Source organism: Calonectris borealis, chromosome 22, assembly GCF_964195595.1.
Source record: "Calonectris borealis chromosome 22, bCalBor7.hap1.2, whole genome shotgun sequence".
Classification (NCBI taxonomy): Eukaryota; Metazoa; Chordata; class Aves; order Procellariiformes; family Procellariidae; genus Calonectris; species Calonectris borealis.
The window spans coordinates 7,188,149-7,205,893 of NC_134333.1; the positions used below are offsets into that span (position 1 = coordinate 7,188,149).

General features: G+C 57.6%; 1 protein-coding gene across 2 annotated transcripts; it reads right to left on the bottom strand.

The window, feature by feature from the left end:
* Positions 1–1,785: 1,785 nt before the first annotated feature.
* LIMD2 (LIM domain containing 2) lies at positions 1,786–15,432 on the bottom strand. Of its 2 annotated transcripts, none has more exons than XM_075171282.1 (5): positions 15,016–15,432; positions 6,158–6,294; positions 3,474–3,518; positions 3,083–3,222; positions 1,786–2,554 (listed from the first exon to the last, which is right to left on the bottom strand). In XM_075171282.1, the coding sequence occupies exons 2-5, from the start codon at positions 6,197–6,199 to the stop codon at positions 2,395–2,397; spliced, it is 387 nt and encodes a 128-aa protein (XP_075027383.1). In that variant the 5' UTR covers positions 6,200–6,294; positions 15,016–15,432; the 3' UTR covers positions 1,786–2,394. The 2 variants fall into 2 exon arrangements, with proteins under 2 accessions (XP_075027383.1, XP_075027384.1); XM_075171283.1 differs by lacking the exon at positions 15,016–15,432 and adding an exon at positions 8,371–9,100.
* Positions 15,433–17,745: the final 2,313 nt, after the last annotated feature.

Consider the following 17,745-nt stretch of genomic DNA (forward strand, 5'->3'; position numbering starts at 1 on the left):
TTCGCTTCCCTCCCCTGAATTGTGGTGCCTGGGTCAGGTTGCTGCAGCCTATTTCGGTAATATAGAGCCCGGTCGTTGGTTCCTGCTCTCAAAATCAGAAAGAGGGACTGTGCAGAAAACGATCATATAGCAGGCTGGAGGTCTCGCACCTCTTGTCCTTGCACATGCTCTCTCCATTTCTGCTACATCAGTGAGAATTTTCTGTGCCCGTATGAGAAGGGGGTAGGTAGAACATGGTGAGCGCTAGCGTCTTTAGACAAAATCCCAAATTTCAATTTTGGGGATGGAAGGAGAGAAATGGAACATCATTGTTCTTCTTGCTTAATGTTCTCTTTTTAACTGAAAGCCCAACATTTAAAAGCTGGGGTTTTTTCTCCCTCCCCTACCCCAAAATCATCTGGTATAGTTAAAAACGCTTTGTATCTGATTGCCCTGCTGTGCAGAAAACAGCAGCAGCCTGCCGAGGTGAGGGAATCGGGAAGTGAGGCCAGCAAGAAAGAGGAAACGAAACCGAGGAGTCTGCTTTCATTTTCTAAGCCGACCTTAGGAAGGAAGGGGCCACAACCCCAACAGCATCACAAGACCCTCGCCGCAGAGCAGCGACCGCTTGCTTTCTGTTGTGTGACAATGACTGCGGCAGGGCCGCTCAGGAAGCGGCTTTTGTCGTGGTGTAAATCTGTTGCCTGCGCATTGGTGCGAGGAGGAGTCGGCAGCACCTGCGTGATGGGGACAATTAAAGCACTTGAGGGGGTTTACATTGCCGGCACAGCAGGGACTGCACACAAAGACCCTGGCAAGGCTCCAAGGGAGCCCCAGAAGGACTTGTATTGAGGAGGAGTACCGCGGTGACCTGGGTTAAGAACACATCTCTATACGTACCATCTCGTCCTCCTGGGACTCCTATGGACCACCCGTACCCACCTTTTTCCTTCTTCAATCCTTAGCTGCTGTTTTTGTGGCTGTGGATTCTCCCAGGCAGGACGTGCTCAGCAGGAGCTGATGTTATCGGTCGGTGATGGAATGGGGGCTCTTGCTGTTGATACCAAAAGCTGTTGCTCTGCTGTGTGGGCTCTGAAAAGCCTAATTCCCACAGCATTTGAAAGACGTGGGGTTCCTGAATGCTTACTCTTTCAAGCTAGTCTTACAAATCATGTGTGGAGGAAGGAGGTAAATAATAATTAAAAACAGACTCACCTGCTTTCCCTGGTTTCACTGCATTAGGCTCTCCAGCCTGGCAGGTCTTGTTGGGCTCATTAATTTGTATGGACTACGCTGTCCAAACATCACAGCTCAGCAGATGGGGTTGATCCAAACCAGACCTTGCATTGCACCAGTCAGCCCAGCTCTGATGCCCGTCCTGCCCATTGCGCCGGCTGCGGAGTGAACTGAGCCAGCATCTGCTTGCGGCGGCAGGGCACAACGTTTATTGATATGGAGGGGGAAGCGAGTAAGCCACAAAATGTATGCAGGGCAAAGGGGCAGGGCAAATCTAATTCACAGGACTGTGAATTCCCTTTTGGGGTGGTCTGGGCTCTGCGGGGAAGCAGAGCGGTTACAGCTGGGGTGTGTAGCTCACAGGGCAGTAATGCTGGCGTGCAGGTTGAAATCCAGGGGTCAGCCCCCAAGGGACCGGTCTGCCTCGGTTGTAACACTACACACGTATCCAGGAATACCTTCTTGATCCTGCATGGGCAGAGGCTCTTTCCGCGGTAACTGGGCAGTAAGAGGCAGACCTGACCACTACTCCCACCTCCCCGGACCCCTGGGAACTCAGGACAAGACAGGGAAGGCTGGGAAACCTTGTATTACAAAAATAAAAGAGCGCATGGCGCAGTGTCACGCGTGAAGCTGCCGTGCCAGGCTCCAGCGCAGAACGTACCAATCAAAGGCAAATATAAAAAAGACAGACACTGTTAAACAGTCGCAGGGCAACATCCTTAAGGCTGAACAATCCCAGCTGAACTGAGCTGATGTAAACCAAGGACCCTCCTTATTCAGAGCCCCAGCAAGGCAGGATTGGTGTGGCAGGAGCTGGGAGCTCCGCTGTGACTTATAGGCTGGGTTAAGCCCCCAGATCATCTCCTTTTCCATGGTGGGCAGGCCTGAAATGTATGAACAGGGCTGGGGTTCCCTTGGGGGCAAGTGCTTCTGGTCTGATCTCATCGGCGAGAGAGGGCTTCAGGTCCGGGGGCTATACCCCGGCCACCTCTGCCCTGTCCTTAGGGCCTGTAGGACCCCTCTAAGCATCCTCAGAGAGGGCTGGGCTGCCTCCCTTCCCTTACCGCCCACGGGCCCTTGGGTCCCCTTTGCTTTACATCAGCTCAGTTAGCCCCCGGCTCAGCACTGCTCCGTGCCGTCTCTGCTGGGCTCCAGGGAAGGGTGGGCTGGCCCCGTTCATGCCGACTTGGTCCCGCTCTCCACCTCCTTGTGCACCCACAGCTCCTTGTGCTGCTTGCGCCCGAAGCCCTCGTCGTAGTTGCCTTTACTCTTGAAGAGCTGCTGGAAGTGGGGCTTGCAGTAGAATTCCCCGTGGAGCGCTGCGTAGCTGCCCAGGCTGGGGAAGGAGGGCAGGGTTAGCGGGGCACGGGGGCTCAGCTGCAGGCTGGCGGGGAGCGTGTGAGGCTTGGGGACACCAGGACAGGGGAGGAAGGAGGAGGGAACATGCAGGAGGGGACCCTTAGAAAGGGCCAGCTGCTCCCTCCAGCCAGCTCAGGATGTTGGGGGCTGCTGTCAGCAGGATTAAAGGTCTGTAAAGAGGGGGGGGTCCCGCAGGGCAGCTCCGCCTTGGCTCTGTGTCATCTAGGAGGAAGCTGTGGCTCAGCTCTGCGTTACCTTGGGGGTCTTTCCCTGCTCTTGAGGGATGAAACTCCTTTTCCATACCAGGTGGGCAGATAAGCCCTTTTTTTGCTGTGATGAGTGGGCTGGGGGTCTTTAGCTACCTCGCAAGAGGAGGAAGGACTGGGGTGGGTGGGTGGGCGCGCTATTTGGAAGGGCGTCCCCCACCCAGGCTAGGCAGAGCCGCGGTGACACCCATCCACCTCGCCATCAACACGCGCCGCGGCGGCCTCCCCGCCCGGCTCACCTGAGCTTGGTGTGGCAGTGCTTGCAGCAGAAGCAGGCGTTGTGGAAGACAAATTTATCCGCCACCAGCCGCTCCATGGGATAGACGGTTTTCTGGCAGGCAGTGCACATCTCCTTCACTTGCGCCTTCAGGCTGAAGGACTGGGCAAGGGGAAAGCAAAGAGAGAGAGGATGAGGAAGGGGGTTGGGGTACCCTGTGCCTGGCTCCCACCGCAGCCCTCTTCCCTAACATCCATGCTGCCGTTTGCTGGAGCACTGGTTAGCGTGAAGCAGTCCCAACTCCCCTCGCCCTCCCTGTACTGCTCCACTGGTGCTGGGCTGGATTGGTGCTTGGGCTTTTGGTCCTTCCCCCCTCGCCATGAACGAGTAGGATGTGGTAAAATTGCAGGTACCTTGGAGCGCTGCACCGTGCTGCCTCCTGAGTTGTTCTTTGCCTCCTAAGAAGGGAAGAAGAGAAATCAAAATGAGAGCCTGGGCTGACAAGCCTGGCGCCGAGCTGTGCTGAAGGAGGAGCAGCAGAGGATCGGTGCAGGCAGCTGAGCTGCAGGACCTCGGGGCACGCCAGCAGCCTCTGCCCGGCTCTCTCGGCCACGCGGTGACCGTCTCTGAACTCCGTGACCTCCGTCAGGTCCTCGTGTGCGAGTTACTTCCTGCGCTGTGGTGCTTTTCCCAAAGAGAGGAGAAGGAAGAGAGGAAAATAGAACAAGAGGAAAAACCATTTACATATTGCAGAGAGGGAAGTAGGCACCAGGAGGCTGTGGGACTTGCCCGGGGCGGTGGGGGCAGAGCAGCCAGCCCTCATCCAGCACTGCTCGCTGACGCCTCTGTCTCGGACATAGGAGCGTTGTTGATTCCATGGCCAAGGTATAGCTGACCTCTTCTGTGGTGGCAGCACCCAAGCACAGATCTAGGTGTCACAGCGTAGGCGTTGCAGAGCACAACCCCAGCGTGACAACCCTCCCTTGCTCCCAGCGACCACTGATGAGGAGCTCTCTCCGTCTGCAGGCATTGATTGCTGTCCTTGGCCACCCAGTGCGACCGCCAGGCGTGTCTCAGGCCGCAGAGGGCTGGCACTAGCCTCTCAGGAATAACAGCAGCAAAGCAGAGGAGCCCTGCTGCCACGTTCCTGGGGGACAGTTTGGACCTGTGGCGGGCAGAGAGGGGGAAAGGGCTTTGCAGAGCCGCTGCAGCACAAGCCCCTGGCAAAACTCCCGCTGTGACCTGCACTGGCACGTCGTCACCTGCCCCTGGCTTATGCATCTGCTAACAGCAGCTCTGCTTTGGTACGAGGTGCTGCTCACGCTCCTTCTAGCCAACATTTACCCCACAGGGCTGGAGAGTGATAATTAACCCTTCTCTTGCTGGAGGTGAGCAGGGCTCTAGCAATGCTGCCAGTGTGGGTCTTTGCCTGCAGTTGGAGCATGGCAGACTGCCAGTTCCCCCAGGGAATAGCTGGGGTGCCCCTCTCTCTCATGGAGCATGTTGGGCTGGATCCCCCTCAGCGGATGTTTTGTTTCTGAGTTCCTCTGCTAGCCCCGTTATCAGCCCGTCACGCTGCTGCGCGCACAGGAAACGCCTGCGCCGTAAGCGAGATCGAAAAGCCTTCTCTGGTCCCTGCAGGCTCCGTGTGTGTGCGGAGGGCAGGGGGGGGCAGCGGGGCACGGTCAGAGTTGAAGACGTGCTCCGTCGCATTCGGCGGGGGCGGATGCTACTCGGACCCTGCAGCTGCAGGAGGAGCAACAGGGCAGAGAGATCCAAACACTGAGGTGCTTCTGCCCCCAGGATTTCAGAGCAGGGTCTCGGTGCACGCTCTCCCATCTGCAGCTGCAACAACTCGTCTCCTTCCAAATCACCTCCCGCTCCTCCCCCTCGCTTGCCCCCCTGTGCAGCCCCGCAGTCCTGCACCCTCCCCAAGCACGGGCACCCACTGGGTCCCAGTCAGCCACCTGCCTTTGCATTGATGAAAATACCCCTTTCTTCTTTCAAACAACCAAGACCAAGGGGGTAAACATACTTTAAGCAAGTGTGGACCAGCCAGGACTGCTTTACGACAGACTGGCTCACCCTCTGCACCGTTTATTCCCGAGGCTGGGGCAGTGTGACCCCGGAACGTCACCCCGCCGCCTCCTTGTCCTTCCTTGTGCTGCTGGTTTGGCTCTGCTTGGCCAGCTCTGCCCCTTCTCCCTGCCCCCAGGCTGATCTTCCATCCCCGTCCCTCCTGCGTTGTCCTTCCCCATCGTTTCTCCTTTGTATTTCTGGAAACGGTTTGTCCAAGAGACGCGCAGGAAACTCGCGCTTCGCTGAGCTGCCTCTTCAGACGTTTCCCAGCTGCTCTCATTGACTGAGGTCAGGGCCGTGATTTTCCTCCCCGTCCCCCAAGGCTGGAAGAGTAAGCCAAAGTCAACAGAGGGACATGGGCAGCGAGGAGACTCAGGCCGTGTAAAACCAGTTGCATCCCTCGGCACTGGTAAAACAACCGCAGGTGCTCTCCTGGGGTTAGGATTTCGTATATTGTTTCCAGGCTCAGCTGACCAGAGCTAAGGAAAACGCTGCCTCTTTGGAGCTGGAATACATCCGTTCCCAAGGCTACAGGCAATCCACCGTTGCTCGTCACTTCTCGGCAGCCTTCTGGCTCCGATCAGGCACGCTATCTATTTCATATCTGATATATCCTCCCTCGGGGAAGGGCCATATCCTGTCCCAGCAGGAGATGTTCTTGAGCCTTTATGTTTTTCCATCTCCGATCACTCCAATCCTAAGCAGCTCGCATGCTCTCAATTGTGATCGCAGAAAGCCATGGAAACACAAACAAACAGTCGGCAACTCGAGACGGGAGCGGGGTGAGGAGCTCTGTACGGACCAGAGCCTGGATGCTGGCGTTGCAACGTGCTCAGCAAACAGCACCTTCTGCTGGAACATTCCTGTCCCCAGTTTTGTTGTTTGGGTGGCAGTGACTGTGCCTTTGATCACCCTAAAATGTCAAGTCTGGAATACAGCTTCTGTACGCAACCCTCCATCCCCGAGCACCAAAACCCGGGTTGAAATTCTCATGCAAACCGCAGGGGATGCTACGTACGTGAGTCGGGGGTGGGCTGGCGGGTCCCGTGGCCTGGAACATGGTTCCTTCCCCTCCTCCGTCTATTTAATCCTGAGCTTGAAGTTTGTGGGCCGGTGTTCCCTGGGGCGGTGTCTGAGACAGACCTCTTGCAACACCTGGAAAGGAAATGTCGACAGGAGCGTGGCTGGTTTCCTCACCCCAAACCCGGCGCTGCGCAGCTCTGCAGGAGCTCTGCATGGCAGCGGCAAGCTCAAAGCTTCCTCCCTTGGGTCCGTGCAGCCTCTTTGGCCTAGGGATTTCTTGAGGGATCCAGGAGATTTAAGCACACCAGACCGGACTGGCAAACAGGGGAAGCAGGTCTGGCATTCTGCTCGGTTTTAGGAAGCTGGCAGGTGATGAGGGGCGCTGGGGTGAGGCTAGCGTACAGCTCGGTAGCTCTAGTCCTCCTTCTATACAAAGATATTGGGCTAGGATGGGAGAGGGCTGCTGGAAACAGGAGCAGAAGGTGATGCGATGGCTTCTGCTCCAAACCCATGCGTGGAAGGCAATGGCCAAGCTGTCAGCAGCAGGGCTACGACCCCCAGCCAGAGCCGCTGTCCTGCCGAGGCAGCGAAGCCAGCACCCGCTGTTTCACTAATGTAGCCACTGAAGGACTGGTGTTGCTGGAGCAAGGACTGTGATTTTAGTCTAATTTTAGCCCAGAAAAGAGCGGATCACAGCTCAGCAGAGCTAGTGGTGGGGATTTTGTCTTCTCTGGAGAGCCCCCGTTGCCTTTAGGCTGAGAACCATAAGCCGTGGCCTCTGTGTGATGTGCTGAGTGCCCAGGGCGGTGTTTGACAGGTCGCGGACCAATTTTAATGCAGCACAGAAAAAAACCACCAGCATTGCAAATCACCCCTTTTGGTAAAAATTAACTGAAAAGGCACTGACAGATCCTCAGGGGTTTTTCCCCATTGCACCTTGCTTTCAAAACACCCATAAAAGGTCAGGCTTGACGAGCCCTGTTTTGCATGTGCAAGACAAATGTGGGGTTGAGCAAACGATGCAGAGGGAGGAGCAGAGCAGGGAACAGGAGAGTGAAGGGGTGGCTGTGCAGCTCTGCCATGGTGGGGATGTGCTGGGGGCTGGCACACCAGCACCCCCTCCCCTCTTTGGGCCTGCTTTCCTCTCCTCCTGAAACCTCTCGTTTTCATATCGTCACCCCAAAATCTTTCCTGCTGCCCAAGGGCTAGGGTAGACCCTGAGAAAGCCCCAGGGCAGGAGACGTGCTGGGGTGGAGGGCTTGGGGCAGGGGATATCTCCTCAATGCCAATCTCACAGTGACGTTTGTAAACCTGCCCTGGATTTTGGGGGCTCTTTGGCTGCCTAAAAAGTCCCAACACCCAGCAGCTGACACCAGGCTTGCGTTGTGCCCAGCCGAGCACCCAAAATTAGTGACTGCTTTCAGAACTGAGAGGTCTTTGCTCCAGGTCCTGAGCAGCGGCGGGTGAGCTGGGCTCCCCCTCGCAGGGCTGGGAGGCTGGACGGCCCTCGTCGCAAACATTTCACAGCCTCATCTGAGAATACGGCTCCGATTTTACCTAAATCATTTCCCGTCTCCTCTGCGGTTTGCTTGTTATTTCCTGCTCGCGAGCGGGGCGGATGGCAGCACGCAGGCGGCTGCTGCCGTACCCGGTCTGTGCCGGGGGCCGGGGCAGACCCGGCCGAGGAGCAAAGCCGGTGGCAGGGGCTTGTGGCCCAAGGCCACAGCCCCTCTCTGCCCCCTGTTCCCTGGGACGGGACCTTCCCTCTCACGGTGCCTGGAGCCCAGCGCAGACCCCAGGGGGAACTTGAGGAACCCAGAAAACCCCTCTGGTCCCCATGCACGCCTCTAATGCGGATGCACAACCCCTCCTCCTTTTCACCTGCCTTTCACCCTCTCCCCTGCCTTTGCCGCAAGCATCTCTCCACCCCCAGCTTCCCTTCCTCTTCCCTCACAGCTCATCTTCCTCCCCTACCCCAGCCACCTTCTTTCCCTCGGTTTCCCCAGTCTCTCCATCATCCCCCTCTTGCCCTTCCCATACACAGACGCTCCCTGTCTCCTTCCACCTACTGTTTGTTCCTTTGCTTCTCTTGCCCCCAAGCCCCCTTCCCTTCAATGCCATCCCACTTATCCTATGGCTTGATGTTCTCCATCCCGCCCCATCCTCCAGGTCTCCTTCCTCTCAACACCTTCCCCTCCATGCACATACCCTGCTTGCAGCCTCGTGCCCACGCTCTCCCAGCCTTCGTTTCAAACGAGAGGTCCCCTCGGTGTAGCTGCCCTACAGGCATGTGAGTAGAAGTTGCTAAATGTCCTTCCTGCCGAAGGACAGGAGGCAAGAGTAGAAATCTCGAAGGGGAAGGGTGTGCTGAAGCGATAAGGGAAACAGAACAAGTTAAAAACCGCAGGAGGGTTTCTAGGAGGCTCTCAGCTGCTGTCATCGCTCTTCCAAGGAGGCATTAGTCTGCACAGGATGGGATTTGAGCCCAGGGCAGTCAACGCAAGCCTCCATGAGCGGAGGAACCCCCGTAGCACTGGCTTCGCTTAAGGACACGCTGCCACGTTGGTGTTACGAAGCCTTCACAATTGCTCGGGCAACCCTCCAGCGCGCAGGGGGTTGCTGATTTTCTGAGGAGCGCAGAGGGCATCTGACAAAGCAAGAAAGCTAAGTCCAAGGCACGGTGGAGGCTGGCACCGTAACTGCTAGACCTGACTTTTCCAAACCTCTGTTCCCTAAGACTCTTAGCCATCTACACAGCCTGGGAAGGGCAGGACTGACTGTCCCTCTCCTAGTCACGCAGCCAGCAATTTCAGGCTCAGGACAAGGTGAGAACTCCTTTGCTTCTACATCCTCTGCTCTTCCAGCCCCTGCTGGGAGCATCTGATGGCCAGTGTAGACAAAAAACCCTTTCTCCAAGGGATCCGGGCTTGTGCTGTCCATCCAGGGAGACAGAGCAGCCTCTGAGGGCAGCGCTGGTGGCCACAGCGTGGTGGATCTCGGTGTGCTCCGGAGACGTGGCACCAAGCCCTCAGGAGGCACTGGGAGCCCGAGCTGCCAGCTCTGCCTGCCCGCAGGGCATCGCAGGCAGCTGCCGGTCCTGCTCTGGGGGCTTTTTTGGTGATCTCAGCAGGCTGGTGTTGGACTGAGGACCTTGGGGCTTGGAGCTTGTCTGGTATCTGCAGGGGACGTGTGGCTGCTGCCGTGTGAGAGCAGCTAGAGAGGTGCTACGGTCTTTTAGCACCGAACGGGGAGCAGTTTGGGGTGAAGAAGACAACGTTCATCCCAGAAGCTGCTCGGTCACAGAGCTTTTGCCTTGCAGCCTCTCCCATCCCCTCTCACCTTCCTGCCTGACCCTGGGGGCAGATGTAGGGAGAGGGAAGCATCTGGGGTGGCCCCTCGAGGAAATTCCCCGATCCCCCCGCCCTGCCTCTGAAGCGTCACCTTTCCCACAGCCAGGAGGGGTGCGGGGGGCCTTTCCCCCCCTTCCCCTCACCAGCGGGGCTGCCCTGGCTGCCGAGCCAGCCTGCTCCCAGCGGGCCCCCAGCCCGGCGCTGGCTAATGGCCTCTCCGAAAGCCGATGGGTTTCCGGCAGAGGAAAGCAGCGTCGACTGCGGAGGGCGAGAGGCCCCTCTCTGCCATATGGTTCCCATTAGCAGCCCTGTGAAGTGTGTATTTACTGCTGGGATCGCTGCACCATCGCAAGAGGCTTTCCCAAAGGCAAAGCACGGTGTGTGGGGGATCCGGGCCCCTTCCTCCTCCATCCCGGGAGGACGCAGAGTATCCCCGGCAGCACGGCGAGGCACGGGCAGGGGCTCAACACCTCGGAGAGACTGTCAAGCCTCTCCCCCAGGAAATCATGGGCTAAGCCGATTGCTGTGGGGACTGATGTCCCCGAGACCATGTGCAGGATTAGTGCAGCCTACACACACGGGACAGGCGCTGAGCCTCCGGCTCCATGGCCAGCTCAGCCCATGGTCTCTCTCAGCAGGACTGCGTGGGCAGGAGGTGAAGAGGAGCTGGAAGAGCCTGTCTCCCGAGCCTGGGAATCACCCAGCTCACCGCCCAGCTGGCCCCTGTTTCTGCAGCCTTGGGGCCTCACGGCCGAGCCGCACCAGGAGACAAAGCGTGGTGCAGAGTCGGTGTCAAACCAAGGGAAGGGGGCACAGCAACCCCAGTGCTGCTTCAGCTTCTCAAGAGTGGAAAGAAACAGCGAGCTGCAGTTTGGGAGGGATGATGGAGCAAGCCTGGTGGTCACGGCTCCAGCTTTAGCCATGGAAGACCCTAATTCACCTTCAGGTCTTGGCTCTTTGTGTGGCTTCAATCCAACCACTTGACCTCACCAACATTTGGGACCCAGGGCACGTCCCTGCTGCCGTGACGCAGGATGGAGGACTCCAGAGAGGAGCAGCCGGGCCACTTCGTGTGGACACCGCTGCCCTGCTCATCAGCTTTCTGGAGAGCAGCCCTACCACGCGGACCTGCCCCTGCCCACACCCCACGGCACGGAGCTACCTTCCACCAGCCCGCCCCACTAATCCGCTTTCCATCCACGTCCTCTTGAAAAGCTGCCAGTGGGCAGGAAATCTGCAGCCGAAATGCTGAGGGATGCTGACAAGGAATAGTTGTGGGGAGGAACAGGGCTGCCTTTGTCAGGGCAACAATGGAGGACCCGCACAAGCGAGGAGGGAGCCCGAGGGAAGCCCCTGCCCACCCGCTCTGCTTTCCCACCTTCAGCCCTGCCTCGGCTTGCCTGCCCTGAGGAGGGGGTGCACGGCCCTGGGAGGACCAGGGGCGAGGGGGACCGGGCTGGTCCCCAGTCCCTGCCTCTCAGCGAGGGGCCAGACGGGGCAGGGGGATGCTGCTGGGATTCATCCGTTTTCCAGAAGTGGAAACTGAAGCACGGAGCAGCCCATTCCTGGCACCGTGGCCATGTTTGATGGCACCCATTAAAAACCGTGGTCTGAAGGGAGTCTGTGCTCCCTGGGATCTCCCGTCTTGCTAGGAGCTCAGATACAGCAAATACAGCAGAAAGCCTGCTGGGAGGATGAGAAGAGCCTCTCTTCCAGGCAGAGACAAATCCTTCGCAGTAGTGCCAGATCACAGAGCAAGCAGCAATGGCCAAAAATTGCAGGTTGGGAGGTTCAGGTTGGACATTAGGCAAAACTGCTTCACTGGGAGAAAGACTTGGAGGCTCTGCAGCCACTAATTAAGTGCAATATAAACCTGGTGCAAACGAGCACAACAGGCAAAGAGCAGTTCATGCTCCTTCCCTCCCCTTTTCAGTTTTTCTGTAGTCTCTTCTATAAACCATGCTCCACCTGGAAGCCTCACCTTCGGGTTTCCTACATAAATGTATATCCATTTACTGTTATACTGGCATTACGTTCCTAGTTCTTCTCCCACCGTAATAGTTGCCTCTCAGAGGGATTCATAAAAAGTGATCACATCCCTTATCAGTCTTTTTTTAGCAGGAGAAGCCAATTCCTTTTAATCTGTTCTCATAAGGTGGGTTCTCTGTTCCTACAGCCCCCTTGGTGGCCCGCTGCAAGTAGGTGAGCTGGCCTGGAGGCACCGCACTGAAGGAGATCTCAGACCTTTGTGTTCTGGTACGAATACTTCTCTGGCACCCCTGAAAACATCTGGCCTGATGTGCTCTTCCTCTGTCACCTCTGCCAGAAATCCTAGATGCTCTTTTTTCTTCAGTGCCCTCCACTTGCTGAGCTCCCTCCAGGCTACAGCAGCTTCGTGTTGCAGCTCCCCAAGCGCCTGCCCTGGCACAGCTCTGCTTTAGCCAGTTCGAGGACTCCAGCCTCATCTCCTGTTTGCTGATCTGTTTTTTCTCACCCTGGGCAGATCTCCTGATTTCTAAAGGGACTGTTAACAAGTTCAGTCCCTAGATCTCTCCTTAGGGAAGGATCCAAGTGTCCTCCTTCCATTTTGCTGTCTTTTCCCTATCCTCTTTCCTGTCTCCACCTAAAATAATAATTTCCTTGGGGCACTGTATCAAGTGCTTTCCTTAAATCCAGATTCAGGAGGCCCTGTTGTTTCAGAAGTCAGTTATCATATCCAGGGAAGATACTGAGCCAACTTGACATGATCTGTGTTAAAACCACACTGCATTTTATTCTGCTTCCCAACACCACGTCTTTGATTCCTCTTCCAAAACCTATTCTAGAAACTCACCTTTTATTGTGCTCCAATTAATGGACCTGTAATTGCCTGGAATTTCCTCTTTCCCTGAACCTAACCTGTAAATGTTATGTTGGCTAATCGCCCCTCGTGGAATACCACCTGTAAAACACCGGACTCTGGACTGGCATTTCCTATGGGGGTTACCCCATCTCTTGAGCGCTGAGAGGGCCCCTCCTGAGAGCTGCCGCTGTTTCGCCGTCTGCAGACGCAGCAAGAGCAGGAGTGAGTCCTGTCCAGGCACCCCAAAACACAGCACAACCACTTCCCACGGTCCCTGCCTCCGCAGCACCCCTGCGAGAGCTGCTGTGTCCTCCTGCCTGCGCTGTCCGAATGCAGATTGTGTCCAAAAAAAAAAAAAAAAAGCCACCAAAATCGTATTCATAGGTTAAATCTCTCAAAAGATCATTCTTTTTGAACCGCCCTGTCTATTTTCAGCCTTCACCTCCATCCCCCCTTTTAGGATCCAAGATGCCATACAGCCCGGTGTAGGAGCTGGTGCTCTGCCAGGCCATGGGATTTCATGGAGCACCGAGTGTGCTGGGACAAGCAAGCCCTGGAGAGGCACATCAAGGTGGCTGAGGCTCCTTCTGTCTGAAAACCCTTGCGCTGGCCGTACGGAGAGGGTTACGGGCACACCAGAGGAGTGAGAAATATGTCTAAAGTGTGCTTAATATTGATTGCAATAATCCCTTCTCCCAGATTTAATGTTTTCCATCCCAGAGCTTTTGCTAACAGCTAGGTAAGCTCTGCAACACCCCCAGATGGCAGATAAAAATGACTTAACTGGAAAGCGAAAGGCAGACACCTCTGGGGGAACATGGCAGCTGCCGGACAATGGACGACAACCCTGCGAAAGCTGGGGATGGGCGAAAAGGAAAAGAAAAACTCCATCGCCGTGTGGGACCGGAGGGGGTAGTTGTAGGCTCACAGGACTGACTCGCTGAAGGAAACCAGAAGAGGAACTCCCTTCCCTAATGAGAAGTCTCGTGGGATTTTTGTTGACCAAAAAAGGTCAGGAACCTAGTTTTGAGCTGTATGAAAAAGAAGATGCATCCAGTCACTTTGCGAAGACCAAGAGGCTGGTTCTGACAGACCCTCACTTCTTAACTGAGAATTTGCTTCTTGCAGGGCTCCCATTTAAAAAGAACGTTAATACTGGAGCCGTTTCGGACTAGACTTGATCGGTTGCCCTGCAGTTATTTTGTAATCTACGTTAATAATGCTGCAGATGTGCTAGTCCTGGCCTTAAATACACGGCAGCTCCGCTGGGGCACCAGATGTCTTCCCTGCGAGGGCCCTCACACGATGCCTTTGGTGGACAAAGCCCAGTTTCCAAGGCATGATCCAGGCTGCTGAATTATCATGTTCTTTCAAAACTGATGCCCACCCCATGAACCAAAATCAGCGGAAAATTGATCAAAAATATGATCTACAAGGTAGCTTAGCTGGTCTCAAGTGATCCAAGGGGATTAGACAGATCAGACTGTCTTAAAACATGGTACTTACAGCACCGGACTGGGACTCGGGAGACCTGGGCTTGATTCCCAGCTCTGCTGCTGATTTTTGGGTGACGGTGGAGAAATAATTTCATTTTTTTCTGTTCCCTTTTCCCTCCCGATGAAAACGGAGCTGCTCTCCTTTGTGAAGCCCTGGGAGATCCCTGGCTGTGTAAGAGTTATGTCGGAGCTCAGGGTATTTGTGTTGTTATTAAATCTCACAGTCGTGCAACAGCCTCCCCAGGGAAGTGATGAAAGACCTGTCGCTGGGAAGGTTTCAAGCCAGGCTGGATGAGGCGGTAGGAGACACACCATCGAGAATTAGCAGGCACTAACGAAGGGAGATAAGGGAGTTGGGATCTAACAGGTTTTCTTCCATCTCTGCTCTTTCTGATCAGCTTAATAAAATGGATCTGTCCAGCCCCCCTCCGGCACGTACGGCAGCACAACAAAGGGGGAATTACAGCCCAAACGGGGAACGTGAGCCCCAAAACGCTGCACCCCAAGATGCCCGCTGCAGCGGATGCAGTGAACGCAGGCCTCCGCTCGCTCCTGTCCCCACGATACGCTGGGTGCAAGCCCCTCGCCCCCCTCCCCAGCTCACGCAGGGCACGGGGTGCTCGCCCCCCCTCGTCAGCAGCATCGCTCCCCAACAGGCTCCTGGAGCTCAGACAGCGTCTCCTTGCCCCCGCCTGACCCCGGCGAGGCCACCCAGGGCTGAGAACAGACCCCCCTGTGTTTCCCCCCCACCCTGAATCTGCTTCCCGCGACTGCCTCGGCCGAGCCTCCTCCCGAAGCAAAAAAGTTCCCGGCGCATCTGGGTGGGATCTCCTCCCGGGGGGCTGTGCAGGGGGGCACGAACCCCCCATCTGCTGGGTGGCTCCTGGCCAGCGGTGCTGCTTCCCGGCGCTCTCCCCGTCTTTGCATTCCTCCCTCCTCTCCATCCCTTTCTCCCTGGGTGCTTGCCTCTCTCTCCCTCCCCACCGCTCGGTCTTTCTCCCCCCAGCATCTCCCTCTCTTCCCACCGCTGAGCAGAGCCGCAATCGGGGGCAATCCCCGGGATGGATGAACCCCCTCGCTCCCCACATCTCAGGGACCATCATTGTCTCCCGCCGAGCCGCCCGCCGCCTCTCAGCCCTGTTGTTCTCCACCAGCGAAGGCTCACCATATGCCTGGGCTCCTCACGGCGATGCCGAGCAGGAGGGTTTCACCCCGGCAGGGTGGGTCTGTCCGGCGGTGGGTCTGTCCGACCGTCCCTGATGGCGGGGTGTTCTCGCTCCCTTTCTCCCCGCTGCAGAGGCCGGGGCTGTGGGAGCAGGAGCTGTTTCCTGCGAGCTCCCACGGCCGCCTCGCGAGCCCTTTTATCGCCGGGCTGCCGCGGTGATTGGCTCTCGGCGTCGTACCGTCTTCCAGCCGCTTGCTCCTTTGTGTGAAGCCAACCTCTAACCCCAAACCTTCCCCAGCCCCTCTCTTCCCGGGCTGCCTCTCCCCAGCCACCCCCGGACCCCCACAGCCTCCTCGACCCGGCTGCCGACCCCGAGAATTTGCCTTTGCTTTCCCCCCCGCCGGCAGCGTGCCCTCCCCGGCGTAATTAGCTTTTGCCCAGCCTCTCCCCCCACTCCTTGCCGTGTTCTGCGTGAGCAGATGGGCTTCGCTTGAGACTTTGGACGTGGCCTTGGGCTCTCTCCATGTGGCACTAACCCACTCGTGTAAGGTTTCTTGCAAGCATCCTGGAGGTTCGTGTCCCTCCAGGGTCTGCAAAAGCCAAAATTGCCCCCCCCCCAGCCTCAGCAAACTGTTTGCAGAGGAAGGGTCGTATCAGGCAGCGGCAGGAAAGGGGGATCCCAGTGCCCCCAGCTCCTCACCCCCCCAGGGGGGGCAAAACTGAGCCCTGATGGTTTCAGAAATCCGGGTTTTACTCCACGGAGGGTGGATGAGCGGTGCGTGGGAGCGGTGCTGTGCAAGGTGGTCAGTGGGTCTGCCGGGGCAGGCAAAATCACTGCCTGGCTGATAAAGCCAGCTTCCCCCGCGCCGCCCCCGGGGTTTGGGGCTGGGTGGCTGAAGTTTGGAGGGCTGGGATTTCCCCAGAAACAGGGCAAAATGTTAGGAATAAATAGGTTAAATATTAATAGTTAAAACATGAAAGGAACTCGGAGGTGGTTTGAGACCAGCCAAGGAAGCCGGGATGGCCGTGAGGCAGCAGAAAGGCAGAGGGACCTCTGAAGACTTCGCCTTGACCTCCCAAACCCCTCCAATGGGGGATAAATGGAGGCAAAATATGCAGTGAAGTGGTGAGAAGAGCTTTAATAATGATGATGCAGGAACAAATGTTCTGGTTTGGGCTCCTCAACACAGCGTGGTGCTGCTGGAAAGAGCCAAACGCCAGCTGGAAATGGCCCCGAGTCTGAGCTCGGTGCCCGAGCCCAGCGGCAGAGGCAGGTGATCTTTGTGTGCAGAGTTTGTCTGTAATTCCCCGTACAAAAAATACGATTAAGGAATTTATGGCGGTGTTTACTGGACAAGGAGACAGCGGCAATATGATTTATCACCTCTGTCACTCTGCATTGCCCAAATAGCATCTGTGATGAAAAGGCTTGCTGCCACCGAGAGCAAATAAAAAAGGAATTTGACTCGATAGTAAAATGAGCTGTTGCCAAGCAGATCCAGACCCCGCGCCGGGGATGGTCATACGTATCACGCAGCAGGAGAGTAGCAGGGCTGCAAAAGCCAGTGTCCATCTGGGCATGGGGAAGAGCAAAAAAGCATCCAAGGCATCGCCGTGCTGCCCCGAAACGAGGGCAGGCGTGCGGGAAGCCTGCAGCGAACGAGCCCCGCTGAGAGCATGGCACGTGCGTGCTGCCCGGGGCTCTGGGCATAAATGCACTGGCAAATGGGTCCCGTCTTCAGGCTTGGTCTGCCTGCCTTTCCCACGGCATCGCCCCGCGGGGACGGGGTCTGGAGGAAAAGAGGGCCGGGAGCTCATCCTGGCACCCACCCGTGGGGGTGCGGGGTGGGTGCAGAGCTGGGGCCTGAGCCCACGTCCCATGGGGGCTCCCCTGGCACCAGAGTCCTTCCTGCAGCCGCTCTGCCTGCTGCCAGAAACGCTGCCGCTGCCCTCCCCGGACGTGCACAGGCACATGCATGCACACACATGTATGTATGTGGGCATATGCACACATGCACACGGCCGTGCACATACGTGCACATACATGCACATGCACACACAAAAGCACATGCACACTGGCGTGCTCATGCACTCTCACACACATGCACACACCTGCGCACACACGTGCACACATGCGTGTGCATGCACACGGACACACACACGCGTGTTCACGCACCCGTGCCCACACTCACGCCCGCGCAGACAGGGCTGTGGGCGATGCCCGTGCCGGGGCTGGGGTCTGCCGGCCTGTGGGGTGGGCTCGGGTGGGCCCCGGGAGGGGGGTGCCGGGGCTCGGCTCCTTTTCCCGTTGCTATGGCGACGTGGAAGGCCCCAGCAGCCCGCCGGGCCTGGAGGAGATGGCGGGGGAACGGGGATGGGGACCGGGGGGGCCGCGACCCTCGCCCCTCTCTGCACCCGCCCCGCTGCCGGGCCCAGAGGCCGGGGGGCAGGAGCCGGGGTGCCAGAGGGGCCGGTGCGGGCCGGGCCCGGGGCGCCGGGGGGCACAGGGAGTGCAGAGGGGAGCGGGGGGCGGCCCAGGGCTGCCCCGAGGGGCTTCAGCAGCCCCGGGACCCCCCGGCCACCTCGGCCCCCCCAGCTCCCTGCCCCCGCCGGCAGGGGGCGCCCTCCCGCGGGGCGCCGCTCTCCCCGGAGCCCCGCCCCTCTGCTCGGGGCGTCTAGTCCTCCTCGCCCGCAGGGGGCGCTGCGCTGCGCGGGGGAGCCTCCGGCGCC

Bases quoted from the DNA above. Each gene is read 5' to 3' on its own strand.
- LIMD2 (XM_075171282.1), bottom strand. From the start codon at position 6,199: ATGTTCCAGGCCACGGGACCCGCCAGCCCACCCCCGACTCAC. The intron at 3,519-6,157 runs GTACGTAGCATC...TTCCCTTCTTAG, and splicing joins CCAGCCCACCCCCGACTCAC to GAGGCAAAGAACAACTCAGG. The intron at 2,555-3,082 runs GTGAGCCGGGCG...CTCCTTCCCCAG, and splicing joins CACTGCCACACCAAGCTCAG to CCTGGGCAGCTACGCAGCGC.